The 23,851-nt window shown below is 36.6% G+C and overlaps 1 protein-coding gene across 5 annotated transcripts in view; it reads left to right on the top strand.

The window, feature by feature from the left end:
• Window positions 1-23,851, top strand: part of Tei (teiresias) — a 313,828-nt gene that overhangs the window by 195,599 nt on the left and 94,378 nt on the right. For all 5 annotated transcript variants that reach the window (XM_070309187.1, XM_070309186.1, XM_070309185.1 and 2 more), the window contains one exon: window positions 13,328-13,669. In XM_070309187.1, coding sequence (XP_070165288.1) covers window positions 13,328-13,669 — 342 coding nt within the window. The remainder of the gene's footprint in view (window positions 1-13,327; window positions 13,670-23,851) is intronic.

The raw sequence follows: 23,851 nt of genomic DNA on the forward strand, positions 1-23,851 counted from the left end.
AATTATCTTATTATATAATGTTTTATAATGGAAAGTAGGAATCCATACTTTTGGATCAGAAAAAATTTATTAATTTATACTTATTAATTATAAATTTTATTAGTTTAATTTCTAAATTGAATTTTTCTATGTCTTTTCTCTATTTATAGCAATGAAATGAATTTTATTTGTATGTTTAATTTTTTATCATCAAAAAAGGTACATCATTTTAAGAACATAATTTAACTACAGTATGAGAGAGAGAGAGAGAGAGAGAGAGAGAGAGCACATCAGACATTTGTGACAAATAAAACAAAGAACTATTAATTGAGTAAAACACAGAATTCTTAAAAAAAGTGTTAATTTAGAGATATCTGTCATAGTGCTGCTGAGGATTATATACACGCGTGCTTATATATGTGTGTGCGCGGTCCGCAGAGATTATGATATAAATCACATCCTTCCATCTTCAAACTTTCACATCTCCCTCTTCCCCTTTTTTCTTTTTCAACAGCACGCAACCAATTGTCAATTTTTCTCAATGTCATAGAGCTCGGATGCCATCAGTAAGATCGCTTTTAAACAGATTTGCCAGCGGCGAACGATGGATGGAACGCCGATAAATGAACGATGATAAATATAGGGTGACGTCGCGGGGATAAGAATGTGCATAAAGCACTGAAAAATTGGCATCACCCAGCCGAGATAACGAACGATCTTTGCGAAGTATATAAGTATATAATGTCGGTCGTTAAGAGATTTTGTTTTTCCGTCCTTCTTTGTTCTGGTCCTCGCGCGTGCTTTCTTCGCCTCTCCTCGATCCTTCTTACCGTCTTTCCTATCGTAGTATTACTTCTAGTCGCGCATCCTCCTCTTCATTATAGTGCAGGTACGTGATAAATTAGCGGATTAGTCGTGTCCAAAGTATTGCTGATCAAAGCCTGTGAGAAACGTCTCTGAATTATAGGTCATTGTCTTTCTCTTCGATGTTAGTGTAAAATAATCGTGTTTTTGCAACTGAGAGAGAGAGAAAGAGAGAGAGAGCGCAAATTTATATGATTCATAAAATATATAATACGATAATATTGATAACTAATATATGATAATGAAAAAAAATAAAGACAAGTTGATAAATTTTAATCAGAGAGAAAAAGAAAAATAGAAAACAAATATAAGTATTTAAATTTTATAATAAAAGAAGATATGTGTGTTAATCCTTTTAAACGCGCAAGTGCCTTTGATATGGAGGATGTCAAATTAAATTGTAAAACAGTTTAATATTGAAGAAGATATTTATGATTTTCCTTTTTATATGAAACAATCAGTCAGTATTCTCGTTATTTTATTAATACACAAGTCAAAGAAAATGTGTACTTGTTTACGCGATGGTTATTGACAGCAAGAAGTAATTTAGCTTTTTTACAATAAGAGTCGATATTCAGTCAAGACTTTATTAACTTTCCAGTTGAATCCACACGCAAACTATTTTTCTATATCTGGAGTTCTGTACGGATAAGATAAAACTCCAGGTGGGATAAAACCACTTTCAATTTTCCCTTAATACCGAGGATAGAGTCTCGTGTATCTCGACTTACAGGCAAAGGCGGATGTGATTGCCATTGGAGAGCCTCAGTAGTAAAGGAAAACCATTTCGCGCCTCACTTGTCTTATTGCTTCTCTCCTTGCTTAAGACAGACTGTTTTGCGTCTCGTTAGCGCATCCTGTATCTTACAGAAATATTTTACCGATGATTTTTACGATGAATAACTATTTGCTACATTCATGTATCAATAAACATTTAATATTATGTGCGTTATAAATTTTTTATAAGAGATTAATACACTTTTATATACCTTTTAATACATCATATTATGACAATGGATAATAAATATTAAAAATGAAAGAAAAAGATTTATTCTGCAATTTCGACTTATTTTATTTTTATTTATTTTTATTTTTTTATTATTATGTTTTTATTTTTACTGTTATAGAGACGCGTATCACTTATATCCGAAATTAAAATGCTAATCTTATTAATACTCAAGTAGGATTACTTTCGGAGCTTTCTTGACTTTTTTTCGTCGCGTATCTTAATGCCGAGAATAAATGCGTTTCTCGATAAATGTATCTCGATGAGCTTCGCGCAAAAGCGGTGTCGTAACCCGGATTGGTAAAGGAAAGCCATTTCACGCCCGACTTGGCGGCTCCTGTCCTGGCGAGAGTAGTCGATCGTTTCGTGTCTCGTTAGCATCTCATCCATCGCCCGTGTCTGCCTGCCTGTCGGCCGCCGGCGGGTGAAATTTCGCAGCGCCGTGCCGTTCCGTTCCCTCGGGCGCGCTCTTCCACCGTCTCTTCTCCCGTTCTCATCCGTCCACGATCCATCGGGAGAATCCGAGATTTCCTTCGAGAAAATGCGTACGAAACTAGCGCGACAAGAATATTTCGCGACGAGCACAAAAAGTGTTACGTCCGCGAACGCGCCAACAATGGCAAAGTGGGCCTCGTCGTCGGTGAACGTCGTTCATCGTTCGAACGTAATTTTTCCATCGCCGAATCGGATGCGAACGAATAAGTTGCTCCGAATAGCGTGGCGATGCGCGTACGGATGTTTGCGTTTATTCAGCAACTCTATGCGAAAATTTCTTTCACCCCTATCTGTGTCCCGACGAAATATTACGGAGTAATATGTATTGTATAACGGAAAGTTTTTTATTAGCTATGTATACTTTGATTAACATGTCGCATTTTGCAAAGACTTACGGAAATATGTAGCCTTGGATATATTTTTCATCATTATACAATTGTATCGAATTTTTTTTAAACGCCGACAAGAAATTTCATAAATCTTATTTTCTACAACGGTTGCTTTTTCGATAAAAAAAATTTCGATTTTCTTGAAAATGTTTATATTTCTGATAAACTTTAATATATTTATCATATTACAGTGATGTTTAACTAATTTTTATTACATATTTTACATTTACTCTACACGTTTCTTTTATCTTTCTCTTTCAGTTAAGCAATTATTAATTCATTATAAATGAATAAATATTTTTTAATAACTAAAGAAATTTTATTTTAACAATATTTCCTCTATCAATGGCTCCGTTGATCTCTTTTACACAGTAAAATCACCTTAGATATCCTTAAGATTTAAAACGTGTACGGCGATGTTTCATAGTCGAGAGATCGTTGGAAAACTTATCCGTCGATACATAAATCCGGAATTTATTCACGACCCTTCGATATACTTCGCGGAAAGTATCCTCACAAAGTAATCCGTGTCGGAGCGAAGGATAATTTAGTACTTGTTTTAAGTCAGCTACGATGAACATTTTCTCCGTATAATGGGGAACTTTACGTTAGGCTTTTATCATGCGCGCGCGTTAAAGCGACGAAGTTAGCCTCGAGCCGTTATAGCCGACAATCTCTGCTTTATAAGAAGCAACATTTCTTTCGTATGCCTTCCTCGCCAGGATATTTGCATTTTAAAAGAATCCTTCCCTATCCCACACTCAACTACCCAGGATATACCCCTTGAAAAATTCGAAACTGTCAGGCTGGATGTCAGACCACCCCTCATGTCAGTTCACTGTAATTTGTGGCGTCCATGATAAAATCTCGACGAGTCTACCAGCGAGGGTCACACCAGACACGTCCAATCATCATCCTTGTCATCGTGAAAAAATACTGTGGAGTTCGGTGCGAGCTCTATAAGGGAAATAACTTGCTAACTGTCGAGCTCATTACGTGGGCCATAATTAACAGGCATCTTATCAGGGTATATTAATACGCAATTAGTAGGAAAGAAGAGCAAGATTTTGACTCTCTAAACTTTTATGCAATTAGGAAAGTTTTAAATGACTTTTATTAAATGACATCTTTTTTCGAAAATTCGAGCTGAGTATAAATACTTTAATGTTATGATATCCTCTTTTTAGATTCACTTTATATCTACTCCAATCTTTTTAGTTTAAACATGTCGTCTATATAAAAAAATTTTTTTGTACAAATGAATATATTTTTTAATCAATATTAATGTATAAATCAAGATACTTGCTCAAAAATGAACAAAAATTATCAGTGTTAAGGACAACGGCGGGCATGACAATTCTAAATCACTTTGTATATTTATTTTTAATGATTGTCAAACAAAGGTACATATTTTATAAAACTTGATGATCGCGAGAGAACACAATGTATTCACCGATCTCGCATAAACTGTATCGACTATCCGAAGAATTCGCAGACGGCTGTTTTCCATATCAAAGGGCACATAGGTACCGTACCAATTTTGCATACAACCACGCCGACCGATCGTTTGCGGGTTTTCTACCCTCGTAATGAAACATGAGGCGGTCCTTTTGTACCTCGATGTTCTTCCATTAGCCTTATACCAATTAGCGGATCGTATAAAAGTTAATTGACATTTCAAGGGCGGAATAATTTTTTCGGCTTCTCATTTGCACCGCCATTTGCGAAAATCTGATGGCTCGTGGCCGCGGGTGAGCCGGGGTGAGAAGAGTGACTAAGTAGCCCAATAACGGTAGGGCTTTGCTTTTCATAGCTCACGGTCGAAAGCCAGCCGTTATAAGAGGAATTTCGAGCCGTCTCGAGCCGAAGGGATGCTCAAAGATCGTGGAATGGCGAAGTGAAATATGACGAATTTGCCTTGGAAATTATTGCGATAAGTCTGAATGGCACTTAAGGGCTCCAATTACACACGAGAGCATTATCGCGACGCGCGACGAAATCCGAATTTGGACGTAACATTCGCCATTGTACGAACATCGTTATTCTAGACGGTGCTTTATCGTATCGAATCGGGGAGGATCGGCGTTTCCTGGAGGAGAGGAAATATATATCTCTCGACGACGATGCGACGCGGAAGGGACACGTGCGTGGAAATGGCAGCTGAAGAGCCAACGAGATCCGGGAATATCGCATCAGTGACGGAGCTTATTCGTGACACGAACGTTGAATTTTGAAAAAAAATATATATCTCGTTTAATCCCGTTTTGCGACGAACGAAAAGATGAATAGATTGCCGAAAGAGAAATTTGGGAAATTATATCGCAAAAGAATTAGTGAATTGTTCTACACGATCGTCTTCACGCTGTGATAAAGTATATGATAACATTGATGATTCAGATTCTTAGCTACTACAGATGCTAAGCGAAAGTAGATGTTTTTTTGTAAAATTTTTTGTTTGGAATATCAGAATCTCGTTTTGAGCCTTGACTTATTTATGCATTTCCGTCGCTATTGCAGAAACAATGTCGCTCTCTCATAGTATATTTGTTTCGATATACGTTATGCACTATCTATCGATTATGTAAACAGATTGTTTGCTATTGCCGCGATAGAATATCGCTCATCGACACACTCGTAATTAAATAACCTGTCGCATTAATCAACGTCAATTCGACGTAGTAATTGATGACAATTTTTTTTTATTTTTTAATCTGTCAATATTTGAAAATAAAAAATATTATACAATTGCGATATTCATTGTAAACATCTCGCAAGATAATGATCTGCATTATGAGATAAGATAATTTGAAATTTTTATTTTATGCGTATTAAACAGATGCCATACAGATTTCGATAATAATCGCGCGGGTTTAATTAGATTAAAATATTCGCGCAATTAATTGTAATAATTGAAGTAGGAATATATCCTATACAGAGACAGAGTTTTAATATAAGAAAAGATCAAATTAAAATAATAGGTTGCAGGATATTTTTTTGCCAAAATGTAATGCATTAATAACCAAGACTCATATTAATGAATTTTTTGCATTATGAGAAAAAAACAATGTAATATATATTAAATATAATTGGATACATATGATATGTTTCGATTAAGGGAGATGAAAAAGGCGAAGTCTTTGCCACGGAAATTTATTTTCTTTTGAGCATTCACTGTTTGAGTATGTGCACCTGTTGCGCATTTGTTGCGCACGACGAAACGCAGTGGATTATTCTTCTGAATGCGTATTGCCGCGTCAAGTGTCAAGCATTCGTATGCATTCGTATTTCAATTGCATGCAATAATTCTTAAACATATACGCACTCGGAGATTTCGCATTTAATTTACGACACTAACAATCATCGGTTATTCCGGTTATTAGCTTTACTTCCTTCTTACAAACGTATCTTCTGGCAAATAACGAACATGCGACTTGAAATTATTTTAATTAATAATGAGGGGCAAGATTTTTTTTGAACCGCAGAAAAAAGAATTTTTTTGAACCAAAATCAACGCAATATATCATCTTTGACGTAAGAAATATTTCTATAAGTATAAGTGTGAATTATGTTTGCGAAAATTATTAAAGTGAAGTATTATATAAAAATATTTTTTTAATATTAAGTATATAATTGTGATTTTATCTTGTTGCGCCTATAATTTTGAAACGAATCTCGGCCTTTTAAATAAATCTTTGATGGTTGAACGAGCGATCGTTTGCAATCTATCCTTTCATATTGGGAAACGTTGATGGCGTAATATACGGAAAGTGTATCGTCAGCACAGATTAATGGCGGGGTCCTAAATGTTTTCAGTGGCGTGAGCGAACGCTCTCTTAAGTTGGGGGAACGTCGAACACATAGACGAAGATGTGATGAGGATAGGCTACGGTCCGGGATCCGTCTTGCGATTCGCAAAAAGCAAGCCATGCGAAGGAAGGAGCTAATCTTTCCGCATCAAATACAGCGCCGAAGAGAATCGCGTGGACGATAAAGTCGATTGAACGTAGTGAAATTTTGATTTTGCAAAAAGTTATCCTTTAAAGGAACTATACTAAATCCTGCGTATTTATTGGCCTTTTTCCGCCATTCAAATTTATTATTATACGAAATATGATTATATATCCCGGACTTACATATTTGATTAAATGAAATGTTATCTGACATTTTCACGCGCAAAAAAAACAATTCTATTCATTTTGGCTGTGGCGTTTGTTCGATATATCGAAGCAAATTGACTTTTGATGAAACGGAAACTTTGAGAATCAATAATAAATCAAAGTGTTATTTTATTATGAAAAATTTATCTATATTTAGTTTCGCTTTTATAATTATTTGCTTTAACAAAAAAATGTTTCGATAAAATTATCGGCGCGATAGAAGGGTATAATAATATCTGAGATACAGATCATATTATCATGCAATTATAAAATAATCTTTAAAATTTCACTGCTCTACAAAGTTTCGAGACTTTTACTAAGAAGCTTGAGCTCGGATGGCGACAGAATGGACTTTATTATGATAGCCATAATTTGACAACGGAAAAACGGAAAGTACGATTTCAAGTGTGACATTTCTTTAAATATAAAAGTTTTACCATGTTCGACGGATACTCCAGATCTATCGATGACTCTTTGGCTTATTGACAATTCTCAATAATCCATACTGTTATCCGCCGAGATACAAACTAGACGCAGGATCGATAGTCGAGAATAATCTTCGCGTTTGATCGCATTGATTTATTTCACTTGTATTTGCCTTCAAGAGAAGTTTGCAAGTCGCGCGTTGCACGATAAATTCACAATTTTAGTGTAATTTTACAATCCACTTGAGCTTAATAGGCTCTAATGATACGATTACGTTTATGATGAAGTTAAAGGATTATGAAATTAATACAGTTTTAGAAAGTTTGCCACGCGAAATTAACCAATGTTCTCTCTCGGTATTAAACTAGCGCATAACTTCCTACATGCTTTACATACTTGCTTTCGTATATTTTCTTGTCAGCAGTACGCTATGAAATTTGTAACAGTTAAAAGCTGCGTTTTATTATTCATGCATAGCTATTCTGATGCCTCGAGTGCGAGTAAAATACGCGCGAAATGAAATATCGTATTTAATAATTGTTCATTATTGCGTTGGAAAATATTCGGGTAAGAAGACGGGTCGTTAAGGCGTAAACGTTGCGGCATCTAAACGACTTTCAAAAACATTCCACTCTTCTCGCGGAGGTAAAATTACCGAGACTTGCTCTGAATATTTAACGTTTCCTTCGAGTTTCTTGGATACCGGAGAGAGGTGGCGTCTTGAGACAGACATACCTTCCGTCTTGGCATGCGCTAGTATTGCAACGCGCATTTAACAACTCCCCTGTCTCGCCTTGATTCCTTCATTACCAGAAAGTGAAGTCTTTCTTCCTTAGTCTCGAAGTTATTTTCTCTAAAAGGCGCATCGTCGCGCTCCAGTAATTAAATCAAATTTCGAGGAAATTTACGTTCGCAATTCTTCTCCTTATAAATTGGCACAACTTCTAAATATTTTTCAATCTTCATCGCTTTCACATAACAAGTATTTGTATTGAGAGTATATAATTATATATGGTATATGAGTGTATATTCTATTAAATTATTTTCTCTTTCTATTTTTCTTTTCTGTAATTTTTTATTATATTGCAAAATTATATTGTTTAAAGAAGATGAATTTATATATGTTGATTCAAGAGTTATCATCTTTTATTTGATTTTTAATTATTATAATAATTATACACATAATCACAAAGTTACATATTATATCTTATAACTGTTTTCTATAAATAAAGGATATATCTGACAGATATACGAGGAATTTTATTTACAATATTTGAATTTCGTTGATTTTAGTTTTTAATTAATGGCTGTATAATATAGCGATGTTATCTGTGCATATAATAATGCAATGCACGATGCATATATCTATATAAATGTTAAATATATATAACGTATCTCTCACATATATATTTATTTTCTTCAAATCTAACATCGCAAATAATTTTAGTCTATGGGGAACATTATAGTATTATCATACAACATTTATGTAAGGATAAATATCCATGAAAAGCGGCAAATGCAGTATCGTATCATATACCAGATAGTTGGTTTACTTTCCTTACTCGTTCTTTCTGATCCTAGAGCAGGATGAAGGGCGTGCTCACGATATTATGAAATTTTACGAACTGCAGGCGGACCTGGAATCCTCTTGGGGTAGATACGGCGCCATATGCTGCGAATGCGTTCCCATCCGCGTCCTGGGAATATTTCTGGCGTTATGTTTCCGTATTAACACCTGCTGCGATCCCCCTTCGTCCTCACACTCGCACACACGTCCGGACGTTCTTAGAATGCGAGTCTGAGTTTTCACGCGAATCGTACGTTTTCTAAATCCACCGTGACGGTAGTAGGTGTAGCCTCGACGACCTGAGGAAAACTTCTTTCCGAGATCCCTATTCAGGCGTTTCCCTTTGCAACAACGAGCCGAGTGCAAGGTAGATCTTTGGAAGCTCTCCAAGATCGTGGACTACATGATCATTTCGTGAAAATTAAACTATACCGCCTAGATTAGAAAATTTCAAAGAATCATCTTCCACTCGTTTAAGCATCGTACATGTGTCTTTTTACGATAACGTGAATACTTGCATTTAAATTGTAAAATTTGTATCTTAAACGTCGCTTAAATATTTAGTTTGAATTTCAAATGCGTTTAATAGATTTTAGTTATCTCTTTCTTTTTTAAATAATGATAACCGAGATATAAATTTTTCCATTAATTTTTGAAGGGAAAATCTCTAATCCATGCGATGCGATAGATTTTATTGTCGCTACCGTAAAAAAGTTTAATTATGTGATTTGGATGAACGAAAACGCTGCTAGGATCAAAAGCTGAGCTTAAGCTTGTTTTTTCTCTCTTTTTTTCACTTTAAACGACGCATACGTTCAAACTCCTGCGCGTGGTAGAAAAGGGTTAAATCCTTTTCACTTCTCGTTACAAACGAGCAAAAAATATCATCGCGCTAATACCCGCTTGTACGATATTTTGCCCATTACTGTCCGAATTTAAACCTTTGGTCTTTATCGTGGAAATAAGTAAAATGCAGTTAAGAGACTTATCTACTAACTTATGCGAGACAAATATTGCTACAATACAATTCTCCGTTATACATTATTTCACCAATACCTTTTGAATTATACTTGAACAATCTATTTTCTAAAAAGATTTAAACATCGCTTTTCATGAAAGATATATGCAGCCATGATTTTATTGCTAAAATACAAATAATATATAGAGATATATTGCTGATAAAAAATTATATTTGAAATTATATATATATATATTATATATAATATTACCTTACAACATGAAAAATAATAACGTGTAAACGCAATTAATTTTTTTGTTATAATAAATGAAATATATATATATATATATATATATATATATATATATATATTGTATCTAACAATATATATTTCATATTTTGAAACGAGTTTAATCTCTACAGTTGGTTAATATAACAATTAAAACAATTAATATCGCATGTATATTAAAACACAAATTTGCATGAGAAATGAAATTGCATTTCATGTGTTACGGGAGATTTTCATATTTTCAGAAATTCGCGATTTTACAGTCTTTCAATGCCCGTGAAGCGGCATACGTTCATACGAGAACGCATAACCATTCTCGGCAAAACGGCGCGCGAGGACTTTTCTTCCCTCCCAACCTTTTTCCCTTTCGCGATTCGCGATCGCGTTACATAGTTCTGGAATCTTTCCAAGGAGCCGGCTCCGTGATTTTTAGAGCGAAGATTGAGGCGAAAAGTGTATGCAAAGTACCTCCGGATTTTCCGAGGTTCTTGGTACGTTTTTGAGCTTCATGTTACTATCGAGATAATATCGACTTGACACGGTCTTCTCGTTGTTACCTGTCGAATTTTTCAAGAATCATATAAAAATTTTGAAATGTGAACAAAAATTCAAGACGTTTGTTATTACACATAGATAACAAATGCTTTAAATAATGCATGATATTTTTTTCTTATTCAAGTCGGTTGAGAAAATTCGTAATAATATAAAAATAATTAGAATTACGCTGGAAACAATTTGGATTTTACTTTTCAATGATAAAATTTTTATAGTTATATTACAAGATCATTAACATACTACGCATCTTATTGATACTGTTTTTGCAGTATTAAGTATATTTTTTTTCACTATTATTAATAGTTTAATTGATCTAATTATGGCAAAAAATAATCAAGCGAATAAATACATAATTAAGTAATAAAATAGAGATATTGAAGATATAGAAGTGAAATAAACCTCTATAAATTTTATTGATTCATGGATTATTCATTTACTGGAGACATTTATTATCTTATGATGGATATGTTAAGCTTCCAATAATATTGTAGTAGGATTAAGTAGTATCGAATCCATTTACTTTTCATTTATTACTTTTCCGATTTTTTCGACTAGTCATTAGATCGTTAATGCAATATAAATTTAAAGATAAAGAAGCTTCTTTTATTTACTGACCGTGTCGAATAAAAAAAAAAGAAACGAAATAATATAAAACTAAATAAAATATAAGAAAATAGCAGCTCGGTATTTGCTGCTAATTTTATATATTTAGTTAACAAATTAAAAAAGGATACAATCTCGGCCGTATTATTAAATCTCATAGTATTATTAAATTTTCCGTCATGCCTGCGCCGTTTTACTCGGCTGCAGGTGCTGCTTGCGCTATATTTTATTACATTAAATCATACTGGAGATACAATTACAATTTCTGTCTTTAGAAGGCTTTGCACGTTTCCTCTTATTCGGCGACCTATTTCGAGAACGTCCCTACCATCCGTCTTGGCAAGGCCGACAGTACGAGAAAATTTAATGAACGTGACTAGATCTTATCGAAGGGCGGCGAGAGTATGGCGGAGAAGTCAACTCGGAATTGGGAGAGATTGGCACCGCATCGTCGCCGGTTTATATAAAGCAGACCTCCGCGAAAGTGACTTTTACGAATTTTCGATGCTCGCGCATCGAACAGGAATCTAGTACAGTTTGCATCATTCTTTTTTACGTCTCCTTCGTTGAATAAGAATTACATCGCTCTTGTAATTTAATTAATTCGGGATAAATATAAATTGCTTTTATATAGTTCCTGGTACGAACTTTCTTCGTAGCATTGTTTAAGCTTGTAGTTTTTCGCAAGTTTTAATAACTTTACGTTGCTCTCTTTTCCTTACGGCTTATAATTTACTACTGATGTCTTAATGAATGGTAAACCGGCGCAGTCTGCGGTTCTACGAAGACCTGCAAACTAAAAGAAGAAAAAAAAAAAGATAGAAGCGGATACAACGAGTCCCAGATGAACGGAGAGCCGACAGAGAAAGTTATAAATCGAATTTATAAACACGTCTCTTTTTCTCTCTTGTTAGGTAAAGCGGTTATACGCCTCTCGTGAGAATATTTCAGATACTGAACGATTTGCATCGTTAGATTTTAATTATGTATAAGTTACGGGCATGAAAAATTGAGGGCAAAGAGAAAAAAAGAAGGAAGGAAAAAAAAACGGGATAAATATCCTGAGAGTACATTAAAGCATCTCGTGGGTTTCCTAGGAGATTTGATGTAGACAAACGGTCGGATTACTCCTCTCGCGAAGCGAAAAGCGCGGCCGGGTAGAACGGCAAACTATTTTCTTTTTTTTCTTTTTCCCTTTTTTTTCTTTTTTTTTCTTTTTTGTAAAGCCGAGCCCGAGCTGCCAGATTAATCAGTTGTTAGCCCAGCCGGGCCAATTGAAAGTTGGCGAAAATTAAAGAGAGCTTCAAGTTTCCGCGTACCGAGCTGATCTCCCGAGGGGTTTGCGATCCACGCGGGCGGTTAAATCGCGTCGCAAAATGAGAAAAGGAGTCAGGCCGGGAAGTTACGCTCTCGTACACCGCCATCGTAAAACCGGCCAGTTCGCAATGGGGCAATGCCGCTCTGTAAATTGCTGCCCTCATATGTTGCGCTTCCTGCTCCCCGCCGCATGGCGATGTAGCGTAAAAAGTCCACCGCGTACCTAAGACTTTAATTTACGTTGCTCGCTGGCAACGATAGCACGTTTGAGACCAAAAACTACGCGAGCGCGCGCGCATGCTTTTGGTAAATCTGATTAAACGCGCGACATTGCACTCGCCTCTAAATTGTTCGTCCGAAATATTAAATGTTGGATTTAATACAATATATTTTTAAATTATAATTATACCTCGTATTAGCTGTGTCTGAGAGAAGAATAAATAGCAAAGTCAGTTAATTCTAAAATAATTATTTTGACACTTTAAATATGCAAATATCTTTTTTTTTTTTTTATATATAAAAAGTATTTTTAATATATAAAAAGTATTTCTTATGATTGTGAAACACGTTGTATATGATTACGTCGTTTATTAAACGTGCCATGTTTAAACGATGATATAAAACTATTCTTTTCGCGTACCCCAATAATCGCTCGCGTCCGATTAGATTTTTCATCGTTACGAAGTCGCCAATTGAACCGGGTGGTTCCTCCCTTGTTACAGAGGCACCTCGTGGAACGTATCTGCTGATAGATGGCCGCCGGTTGGATCCCGGAAATCAGTTTGTACCGGTGAAGGAAGGCTCGGAGCTCACTCTCGAGTGCGCGGCCGAGGGTGGAAACCCGCCGCCCGTCTTGGCGTGGGGCATGACCTTGTCTCAGGCCACTTTAGACGGGCCGGAACAACCACCGGACAACCTCACTGTATTGCCCTCAACATCCGGCAGACGCAGCGGGGCTCACCTTAAGGTCCTGAGAGGACATCACAATGCTACCATCATCTGTGTTGCACGTCACATCACACTCGTGATACCGATGAATGCCAGTATCCTGCTCGACGTCCAATGTGAGTATTTATCAATATTATGGAATCATGTTGTCGTATATTGGTAATTATGTTTGAAACAATTGTATTTCGATGAGAAAACAACGAGCGAAATTTATCTTTCGTTTAATTTTTTTATGAGAGCAATTCTTTTTTTAATAACTTTGAGATCGATATTTCCTTAATAAGAACGTCGAGAGGTAAACTTTAAGTGAAATTTTTCTTTTAAGTAGTTTAAAAATTAACCGAGAAACAAAATTTTGTCGTTTACTTACTCTTCTTTGCGAGAAGCATTTCTCTTAGTTTTTAGTTTAAAATATCTCTGTAATTAGACTTCTCAAAAAACTTGCAACAGACCGGTATGCCGGTATATAAGAATAACAAGAAATAATCAGCGCTTATCATACATATGCATGAACTTAAATTACTTTTTGAGATAGAGAACGAACGCGAAATAATTTCGCAGATCGTTTTTACCGAGCGGGTACGAGCCGATGGGATTTCCACAATATTAGACCTAGTCGCGGGGCTAACATACCGGAAACGAGCAACGTGTGCCCGCGTCGAGAGAGCGGCAAACAAGCTGTGTGCCCATCGAAACTGAAATGTAAACTTAATTAAGTCTGAATCCAACGGCGCTCGTGACTTGCTTTAAAGAAGCCCCCGCGAACCGAGAAGAAGCAGTTCCGCTGCTTGTTGTATTTGAGGCGCGACGACCGTGTTTTACAGGAATGTCCTGCAGGAAAAGGAGGACGGTGGAGGTTGGAGAGACCTTTCGCGAAAGCGAGAGAGGGGTAGGAGGGGGAAACGCCGTGTATTATGCGACGCGAGGGTAGTTTATTTTGCGCCCTTGCACTTCTCTCTTTCGCCACTCTTGCATCCGGCAGTCGAGGTTTAGTCGGAAAGTCTCCCTTCTCGATTTGCCCTTCGCTGCTCCTTCGGCGCAACGCAAGGAGAGAGGAGGAAGAGAGAGAGAGAAAGAGAGACCCGAGTCGCCGAAAGAAGCTTCTCCAGCCGATCTCGAGGTAAACTCCGAGGGATTAACTCTGTAGCGTGAACAAAAACCGGTAGAAGCGTGCGAGCGTGCGCTCGTGCCACCCTTCCCTACGCCCTTTTTTACTGCACGTCGCTTCTTCGGGTGTTTAGAGGAGGCTCATCGAGGCGAGACCGCGAAGATATATCACCTGAAACTGGTTTCCTTCTCCTTCTCCTCTTTTTTTAGTCTAGAACTTTCCGGACGTCTCGTTTTCGCTCCTGCGAATTGTATAGAGTGGCGCGTATTCGCGAGAGACTCTCGCTCTCGATCAGAATTTTTCCAACTTAAAAATAAGATAAGAACTGATTATTTCCTAATATTCGTTTTCGTAAAGAGATATACAATGGAAAATATGAAAATAAAAAATCTTTTTAATAATTATACTTTTTTTTTTTTTTTTTTTTTTAAATAGTATGTTATATAATAATGTATGGGGATCAATTTTATAATTGAAAAAAAGTGACATTATTATAATACACCTAAATTATTCTCTTGTAATGAAAAACACACATTATTTTCATCCATTTTAATGAAACTATACGAATGCCGGTGTTTATTTCCGGAAGAAGACTGTCGCGTCGCGCGGATTATAGTTTGGGAAACCCTGCTTTAGATTATATGCTTAACCGAAGCTGTCCCGCCGTCGCGGACAGTTCTTCATTGTGGATGTAAGGGAAGCCCATTGTGTGCCGACATTATTTCATTCTTTTAATCCCTTCACGCCTGTCCGAGCGCCGCGTCGTCCGGCAGCCCGAGTTCCTCGAGAACTTATCTTACGAGGGAGAAAATTCGCGACGAGTCGTTTAACCACCGGGGAGAAAAAAACGACAAGATATACCGAGACACGTGGATTTTCAGCGGGGGATTTTCAAGGACATTGTCGATCGATCGCGTGATTAATGTTATCCTTTCGAACGATTCTTGATACAAACGATATATATAAATAAAGTTTATATATAAATAGATTTTATATTCATCACGCGCGTAAAACATTAGATTTTTCGCAGGACATAAAAATATAGGTGTGTGGCACTCAATAATCGATGTTTTCGATTCATTTAATCTTCATTGCAATTTTTTCCCTTACGTTATTTTTTCTTGCTCGATTTGCGAAAATCTCCGCGTTCCTTATCGAATTTGTGGCGAAACGGGTACTTAATTCCAAAGGCGATACGGGCGCGAGGGCAACTGGGTTGAAACGCCTCGAGGATGCAAATTTTCTAGGCGAACAGCTTGCTGCACGCTCGACATCTTGGAAGAAAGCGAGGATGCGGGTGTCTTACGGGCGATAGTGATATCGTACGGGTCGTCTCGTCTTTCTCTCTCACTCTTTTCGTCGCGAATTTATTCCTATGTAGCCGTCCTTACGTCCTTTCGCTTGTCGCCCAGAGACAGGATGGAGGAGGTACATTTGTCGGCATCTGAGTGAACAAATTTTCCGGTAGAACGAACGCCAAAGGCACCCGGACAATGTCCTGGAACGCCTTTATGACGCCGGGGCAAGAGAAGGGAAGCCCCATGGGGTGACCCACTTTCCATATCGTTGCGGCGCATCGTCGTTTGTCATTACGCGTAATGTAAGCTATTACCGGTTGTCATCCCGCTGGGTGCGCCCACCCTCCGGTCCCATATCGAATAAATGATTTTACTTTTAAATCGCCCCCATCCCGACGACGACAACGCGATTAATCATCGCGGCGCGCTCGTCGTCTCGCGCCGAATTGCACTCGCCAATGACGCTCGACCTGCTGCTATTTTGCATAAGCGCGATTCTCTCCTTCTCTCTTTCGCCTGAAGGGAGGCTTCGATTTGTACTCGCCGACAACGGCCGGAAAACGCGATCGGATTCGCCATAAATTATGATGATTTTTGGCGGTAGTCGTTATTTGCAGCTGACCCGAATATGCGCGGCGGCAACTTCCGGGAACGATCCTTTCACCCTGGTGGTGGTTCGGTGGCACGATATGAATATGTAGCGCGCGTAACCGTAAAATTCTAACCGCGCCTGTGGATACGAGCGAGCAAAGGCGAGCTTCATCTCGGTCTATGTTCTAATGTCTAATCGATCTACGTGGCGCCCGTTCGCTTCGTTAACCCGAGTATTTACGCTATGAATTACGAACGTATGAACGCGATGCTTTTGAACAAAAACTTATTATTCTCTCGTGCGATAATTATCAAAGTATTTTACAAATTTATTCACCCTAATTTTAAGCCTCTAAGGGCAGATATTCTCGAAACTTATACATTTATTCTTGCACTTTAATACACATTATGAGAACTAGTTACAATATATTGCATTAAAAATGTTTATATCGATTGATCATATCGTTGAAATAATTTAAATGAAAGACTTCGTATCATAAGTACGTGAAAAATATATTATCTTTTTTTATATATTAAAATATGTCGTTATTGCAAGATGTTTCACTGGTATATTCCTTTTATTTAAAAGGAGAGCATTATTCGCGCAAAGATATCTTACAGATCTCTTGTATTAAGCTGTTATGCTTATATATATATATAATTACAAATAATAGCACTTGTACGTATTTGCAATTGAAATACTACAGTAGTAATTGGCACTTCGGAAGGATTTCTGGATGGATCCGCTTTGTCGTACGGAAACGTTACGGAGATACCCTCGTTTGTTGAGAATCTAATCGCTCTGAAAGAGCACACAAATGCAATATTATCCTACAAGTTGCGGCGCAGTCATTCGTAAGCTGATTCCAGCTTCGAAGAAATAAATTCTATAGATTGTCGACCACTATGCCAAACAGTGCAGTGTTCGGCCGACGAACAACAAAACTTTTTATACACACAAATTACATTTAGAACTTGGAATTATCGGATATACTAACTTGTTCTCGTTTGTCATGAAAAATCAGTTTTGCGTGAAAAAGCTATTGAATTTAGTTCAACTGTAGCTTTTCAATTATTAAATAATAACAAGATGCAGAAATAAAATAACAATAAAAATAGCTTCGACAATATTTATGATCTGCTTTTTTTTAATAATATAAGTTTTAATATCATTTTTGGAAGCGTTTTGCGCGCGCGATATCGTTTTAAGTTATCAACCGTACGCATAGAGATCGTTGCTTGAACTTTTTTGTTCGAGACTGTTTTTTTTTTTCTTTGTCATGTAAGAAATATGCAAATAATATGATCAGCATGCTTATCGTGTTCGAGTTCTAAAACTTTTTTGATCACTCTCAGACGTGGAGTATTTGACGCGCATAACGTTCAAAGAAGGCCACGGACCAACGTTCATTCAAGTTCGCGCGAAGTTCACGATATTGGCACGGTACTTCGGTTAATAAGATGCAAAACACTTGAGAACTAGCCGTCGCCGAAGATGACAGGCGTAAAGATCAATATGCGCTGCAGTCTTGAAATATAGTCTTGTCAGAATGACATAGTATATACCTGCAAAGTTTACGATAACGTAATAGTTTCAAAATGTATTAATTCAATTTCCACTGAAAAAAAGACGGCATGTCATATGTTTAAAAAAAAGATTTTTAATTTCTCTAAATTATATTGACAGGCTTTTAGAAATTTGTAGTGTATTTTGACATTTAGCGATATATGTGTTTTAAATCAAATATATACTTACAATATCGATAAAAAAATGCTCGTATGATCTGAGCGTGACTTAATTAATGTAAAAGTTTTAAATAATCAAGCTTGGCTCTCTTTAACTTTTGCAATCTATCTCGATTAATATGCCTAGATAGTTCGTGCTGCGATATGGCATTTTATTAATTTTGTCGATGGCTGATCAAATTTACTTTCGCAAATTCTTGCTTCCCTTCCGTAAATCCTATTTTATTAAAAATTATACTCTCTCTTCTCGTTCATATCGCAAAAAAATGTGAATAAATAAATCATAAAATTGAATATCGAAAGCTATAGCATTTTTTCAGCATGCAACAAATGTTTCATCGCACTTGCCGACAATATTTACTATCAACAAACAGTGAGAAATTATTTTACTTGAAATTCCAATCCTCGTCAATTTTATTTTTTTTCATCAATTCCATGAGTATCGCGATCGAAATACCGTTGTGGAATTCAGCGCCGCTCGCTGTTATCAGTTTTGGCAGAAAGGATTCGTTGCGCGACGATCGGGATAATTTAATGAAAGAACAACGTGATATACAGCCAATAGCTTTCTCTCGTGTCTCTCTCATATAGCGCTTCTTAAATACTCCAAATATCAACAGGTTGTTGATTTCGCTGACCGTTCGCTCCCCGGTTATTTAGTTCACCTTTGGACAGGTAGCTGTTTGCGCGCGCGAGAGATACGGACGCCTATAGGTATCTAAATATGAATACATATGTGCGTGACCACTTTCAATATATTGTATTTACGTACACAGGGCCACACAAATTTCGTTATACGCAAATATTGCGATATTATCTATCGCGTGAGTTTTTAATTATTTCTTGCGACATTCGCGTGCAATCAACTAAAATTGTCACCGTTTTATAGTTCGCGATGCATGTCGTTATTTTATCGGTTATTCAAGCCCGTGGGCAATCAATTATTGATTGCATTTGAAACTGCGTGGACTATCGCGCGTCCGTAAAACATACATTTATACATTTGTCCGACGTGTACATGTACGATATGATATACGTTGTGATTAGCGTTTACGTAACGCGATTTACGAGATAAAATACAATCCCATTGCGTATGCTTAAACGCATATTAGTTCAGTTATGATATCGGATATGATTACGGACAATTATAAGGGTCATCAATATTTTATGTGACATTTAGTCTGTCGATATCATTTGCAATTTGTGCGAACGCGAATGGCGCTCCATTGATTTGACAGGTTGTTACGAATTATTATTACTGCATGTTTTGCCCGCGACCTGCACTCCTGACTAATTCATTCCATGTAATTCGCCACCCATTGGATTGAATAGCGTAATTATGAGAGCATCCAGACGCAATAATGAATATCGAACACGATTATATTGCAGAGACACGGTAACTTCATCCGTTTTAACGAGTCTCGAACACGCCGTTGATTGAAAAAAAAAGAAAAAAAAAGAAAAGAAAAGAGAGAAAGAAGAAGCAAATAAAATACGATAAGAAACGAAGAAACACAACGTTCAAAATCTTCCATCGAAAAATTCTATGTATCATATTTGGTGACATCGATATCGACGGGCGTAGCCCATCGTTTTCTAATGCACAGCTGCTGTCACTTAATGGCTCTTGCTCCCTTTTTACGAGCGCTTTTTGCACAACTCTACTTCGCGCAGAGCATGTCGTAAAAATTCAATTTGGCGATGCGTTTTGTAGCGCTGTCGTGCCGAATTTTACTCGCGCGATATTGTTTTTCCAAGAGCGCACAAGTTAGCTCGTCGTTGACAATGCGCGATACGACAGGGGAATATTTTGCATTTCGATATAAAAGGAAATAAACGGTAGGGGAGCGGATGTGATATGTTAAACAATATCCTTGTACGGCTGTTTTATTCAATCATTGCATATTATATTTGTTATTTATTGTAACGTTCAAATCTCGGGCAATAATTAAATTTCAAAGAAAAAAATCACTGAATTCGCTAAATTCGATGCTTTTTGTCGGTGAAATTACAAATGTCTATTCGGTGCGATTACTCATTGCGATCACGTATGACGGCAATTTCATCTGTGCGGGAATCCCTTTTTGGTAGGATTCTGATCAGAGAGTCGGCAAACCGGTAAGCCAAAAATTCGATTGCGGTCATGGTTGGCGAATCTTATTAACAAACGAGCCCCAGGCGATTCTTTCTACCGAGCAGAGGCCACACGTCTGTCGACGTCATTTCCACGGGATGATACGTGGCCCGTGAAAATGACACGATTGGATCCGACGGGGACACGTGTTTAATAAAACTCGTCGTACGCGAGATCGAAAGAGAACCGTGGAGCGAGCTAGGATCGAAGCCGTGGAGGATCAGCCGAATCAGCTGGATTAGTTGACACGCTGAATCCATCCGTCCTCCGGGCGCATGAAAGGGACCTATAATTACGTTCCCCTTATGGCGCGAAAAGCCTTGGTGTGAATGACGCTGATATCTCTTTTTCAAGAGAGACGAAATTGGAGAAGGCGCACGTGCACGTTCTCTTTTCCAGCGATTTTCTGTCGCGTATACGAGAGATGTGTATCTGTGTACGACACAAACGCGCTTTCCATTAACGAGTGCAGTGCTAGACTACATAAGTAGATAAAGAGAATTGTTGCGTGAATTTAACATCTCTTGATTGAAAGATGATTAAAACTATCTGCGCGTAAGATATCAATTCAGCATCTTTTTCTTTGAAAAAACGAAAATATCTCACGCCAAATAAACGCCATCAATCATACTTGCTTTTTTAATTCCAGTCGAAGAATTTAAATTTTTGTGTGATTGGTCGAGATACGCGATCAGCATCATTGCTGCTTAATTATATCTTCGTTTATAAATATTCTAAATTGATACATTTTGTGAAATATAATTTATTTCAAAACTACAGCTTTGCCTCGTTTTCAGACTCTGTTCCTTTTAATTATTTATTTATTGTTAAAGCGTACCGCGCTTAATCGGAAACGTTCTATACATGTATTTAAGCACTCACTCCCGTATAATAAATACATATAATATAAGGATACATGTACATTTACACATACATACTGATTCATTTAGTTACATAGATAAGAAAGGGAAGATGGAAAATACCTTTTTAACGGGTGAATTTGTGTGAGTGTAGAGGAAACTTTTAATGGTCCATTTGTTACACTCCGATTACCGTAATGTTACGGTAATCGGACGTGGGATACACCATGCACAAATTAAAGAATTTTTTCTTTCTTCTTGCTGCTAATGCTTTATCTCCTTTTCTTTTTCTTTCTCTATTTGCCGTACGCGCGGCAATTTAGTTTTGAAAGATGGAACTTTACAATGGATCGTCTTTTCTAGTAACATTGCAAAGCGGGCATACAACGTAGAAGTTACTTTTCTTCTTCTTTTTTCTTGGGCCCCTAAACTTTACGAATCTTTTCAGTGCCTATTTTGCACCTTTTACACATTAGTTTTGCTCAATTTTACGAATTATTTCCCGTCATCATGTTTTATAAATGCAGTTGTTCAAAAATATTTCTGTAATTTATCTCTGATAATATGTAACCGAATTTTAAAAAACTTTTCATACGCATTATTAATTAGATTACATCTTCGACTTTATAATTTCGATATCACACTTATTTCTCTGATTTTATAATTTCTTTTATGAGAATTAGCAAGCGAAATTTTATATTTTTTTATCGAAAAAATATTCTAGGATTAGATAACGAAGGATATTTTTTTAACGCTCAATGACGCTGTTATCGATTTCATCTAGATAAAATGCTTACAACAATGGTACAACATTTGCGTATTCATTGGCAAATCTACCATACCTCTTGCAGCGGTAGTTCCAAGCGCGTCAATGTCGCTCGATCTTCTTAAGTTCTTCCGCTTTTTTCCCTCGTTTTTCTTCCCTTCAACTGTCGTCAGCTGCTTACTCGAACTAAGGTCCCCTCATTTTGCCCCATCCGGATCGTGCTTGTAGATGCTCTCAATCAATCATATTTAGATCCGGCAGCCTGTGCTTCGCGATTCGTTTATATGGACTCTCTCCTGCGAACATTTATATGTTCGTATAAAAAAGATATTTATGGGTCGTGTACATATGAGTAATTCATGCTCACGCGCGTGTGCATTTTATGTCAAAGTGATACGGATTTGTATCGGTATATTTGTACGATATGTATTTTTTTTACATCATATAATATTTATTTTTTTTATACATACTTATTCATTGACAGCTGCTGATATCAGAAAACATTTGTAAAATTATAAGATTGCCTATTCAAGTCGAGTCTTTGTTTGTTTCATAATATCTCTTGTGTTAACTTATATTATAATTATTAGTTATATCAATTACTATCTTTTAATCAAGAGATATGCAATTAGGATATTTTCTTTGCGATTTTATATTCTTTGTAAAATTAACAAATGTGATAACGATAAAAATTATTATACGTTATTATTGAATATGTAAATTGCTTTTTTAAAATTTGAGCTAAAGAATATACAAAATACTTAAAACGTATGAAAACTGTGATTCCTATAAAACATTAGACAAATCTTTTAACGCGGAAAACTGTTACGCGGAGCTCACATGGCAAGAAGATCGTTACGCGTTTTCCGGATGGTTAAACAGCTGATTGGCCGGAAGTAATCGAGTGCGCAGTTAATGTGTAAGCATCGGTTCAACCAAGTAACGAGAAATAGTTAACGGGCCGTTTAAACGATACGATATTGATTATTGAAACTGATCGGCGCGCGATTTATGACAAAATAATCGACACAAGAAGAAGACACCGAAGATGGTTTCTCGCAAGTCCGTTAGACGTGAATTTTGTCTACCTAATCTCTCGATGAAAATTTACATCATTGTGTACAAAGTTGCGTCGTAACCTAGTTTAGATAGCTCTTAGGTAAACATCCGGTCATTTCGCGGCTGTGTAGGATGGTTTCGATCGCGAAACACAGGGAACGTTAGTTTCGCCGGGGGATAAAACGATCGATGAAGATAGCAAGAGGATTACCGCTGTTATAGCCATTAAAGACTATTTTCCATGGAATATCTAACTGATTCCACTTAACAATAGATCGGGCAATAATGGAGTGCATAACATGCTTCCATATTCGGAAACATACTCGACCTTCTATTCTATCTCTACATTTATGTATTGATATGCGTTTAGATATGCTTACTATATTAAATACCACTGTAATTTACAAATTCACTACACGGGATGTTGTGCTGAATTATGATTTGCAGAACAATTATGATTATGTGAGGTTAAATTAATTTAATTATTTTTTATATGATGACATTGTAAGAGCGATGCTTTTTAGTAAATTGTTTAGATAAAAAATGGAGATATTCACATACACACATACATGCAGAGAAAAATGCAATCTTTCTCAAAATAGAAAGCATAAATAAGATAGTTAAGAAAATCTATTTAGAAATAATTGACAATTATTATACAATATTAGAGTACAACTATTTTAACGTTTTATTAAAAAAACATTTAGAATAATCTTAGAAAACGGTAAGTTTCGGG

This window comes from Polyergus mexicanus, unplaced genomic scaffold (assembly GCF_030449975.1).
Source record: "Polyergus mexicanus isolate NDT 795.1 unplaced genomic scaffold, iyPolMexi1.0 SCAF_16, whole genome shotgun sequence".
NCBI lineage: Eukaryota > Metazoa > Arthropoda > Insecta > Hymenoptera > Formicidae > Polyergus > Polyergus mexicanus.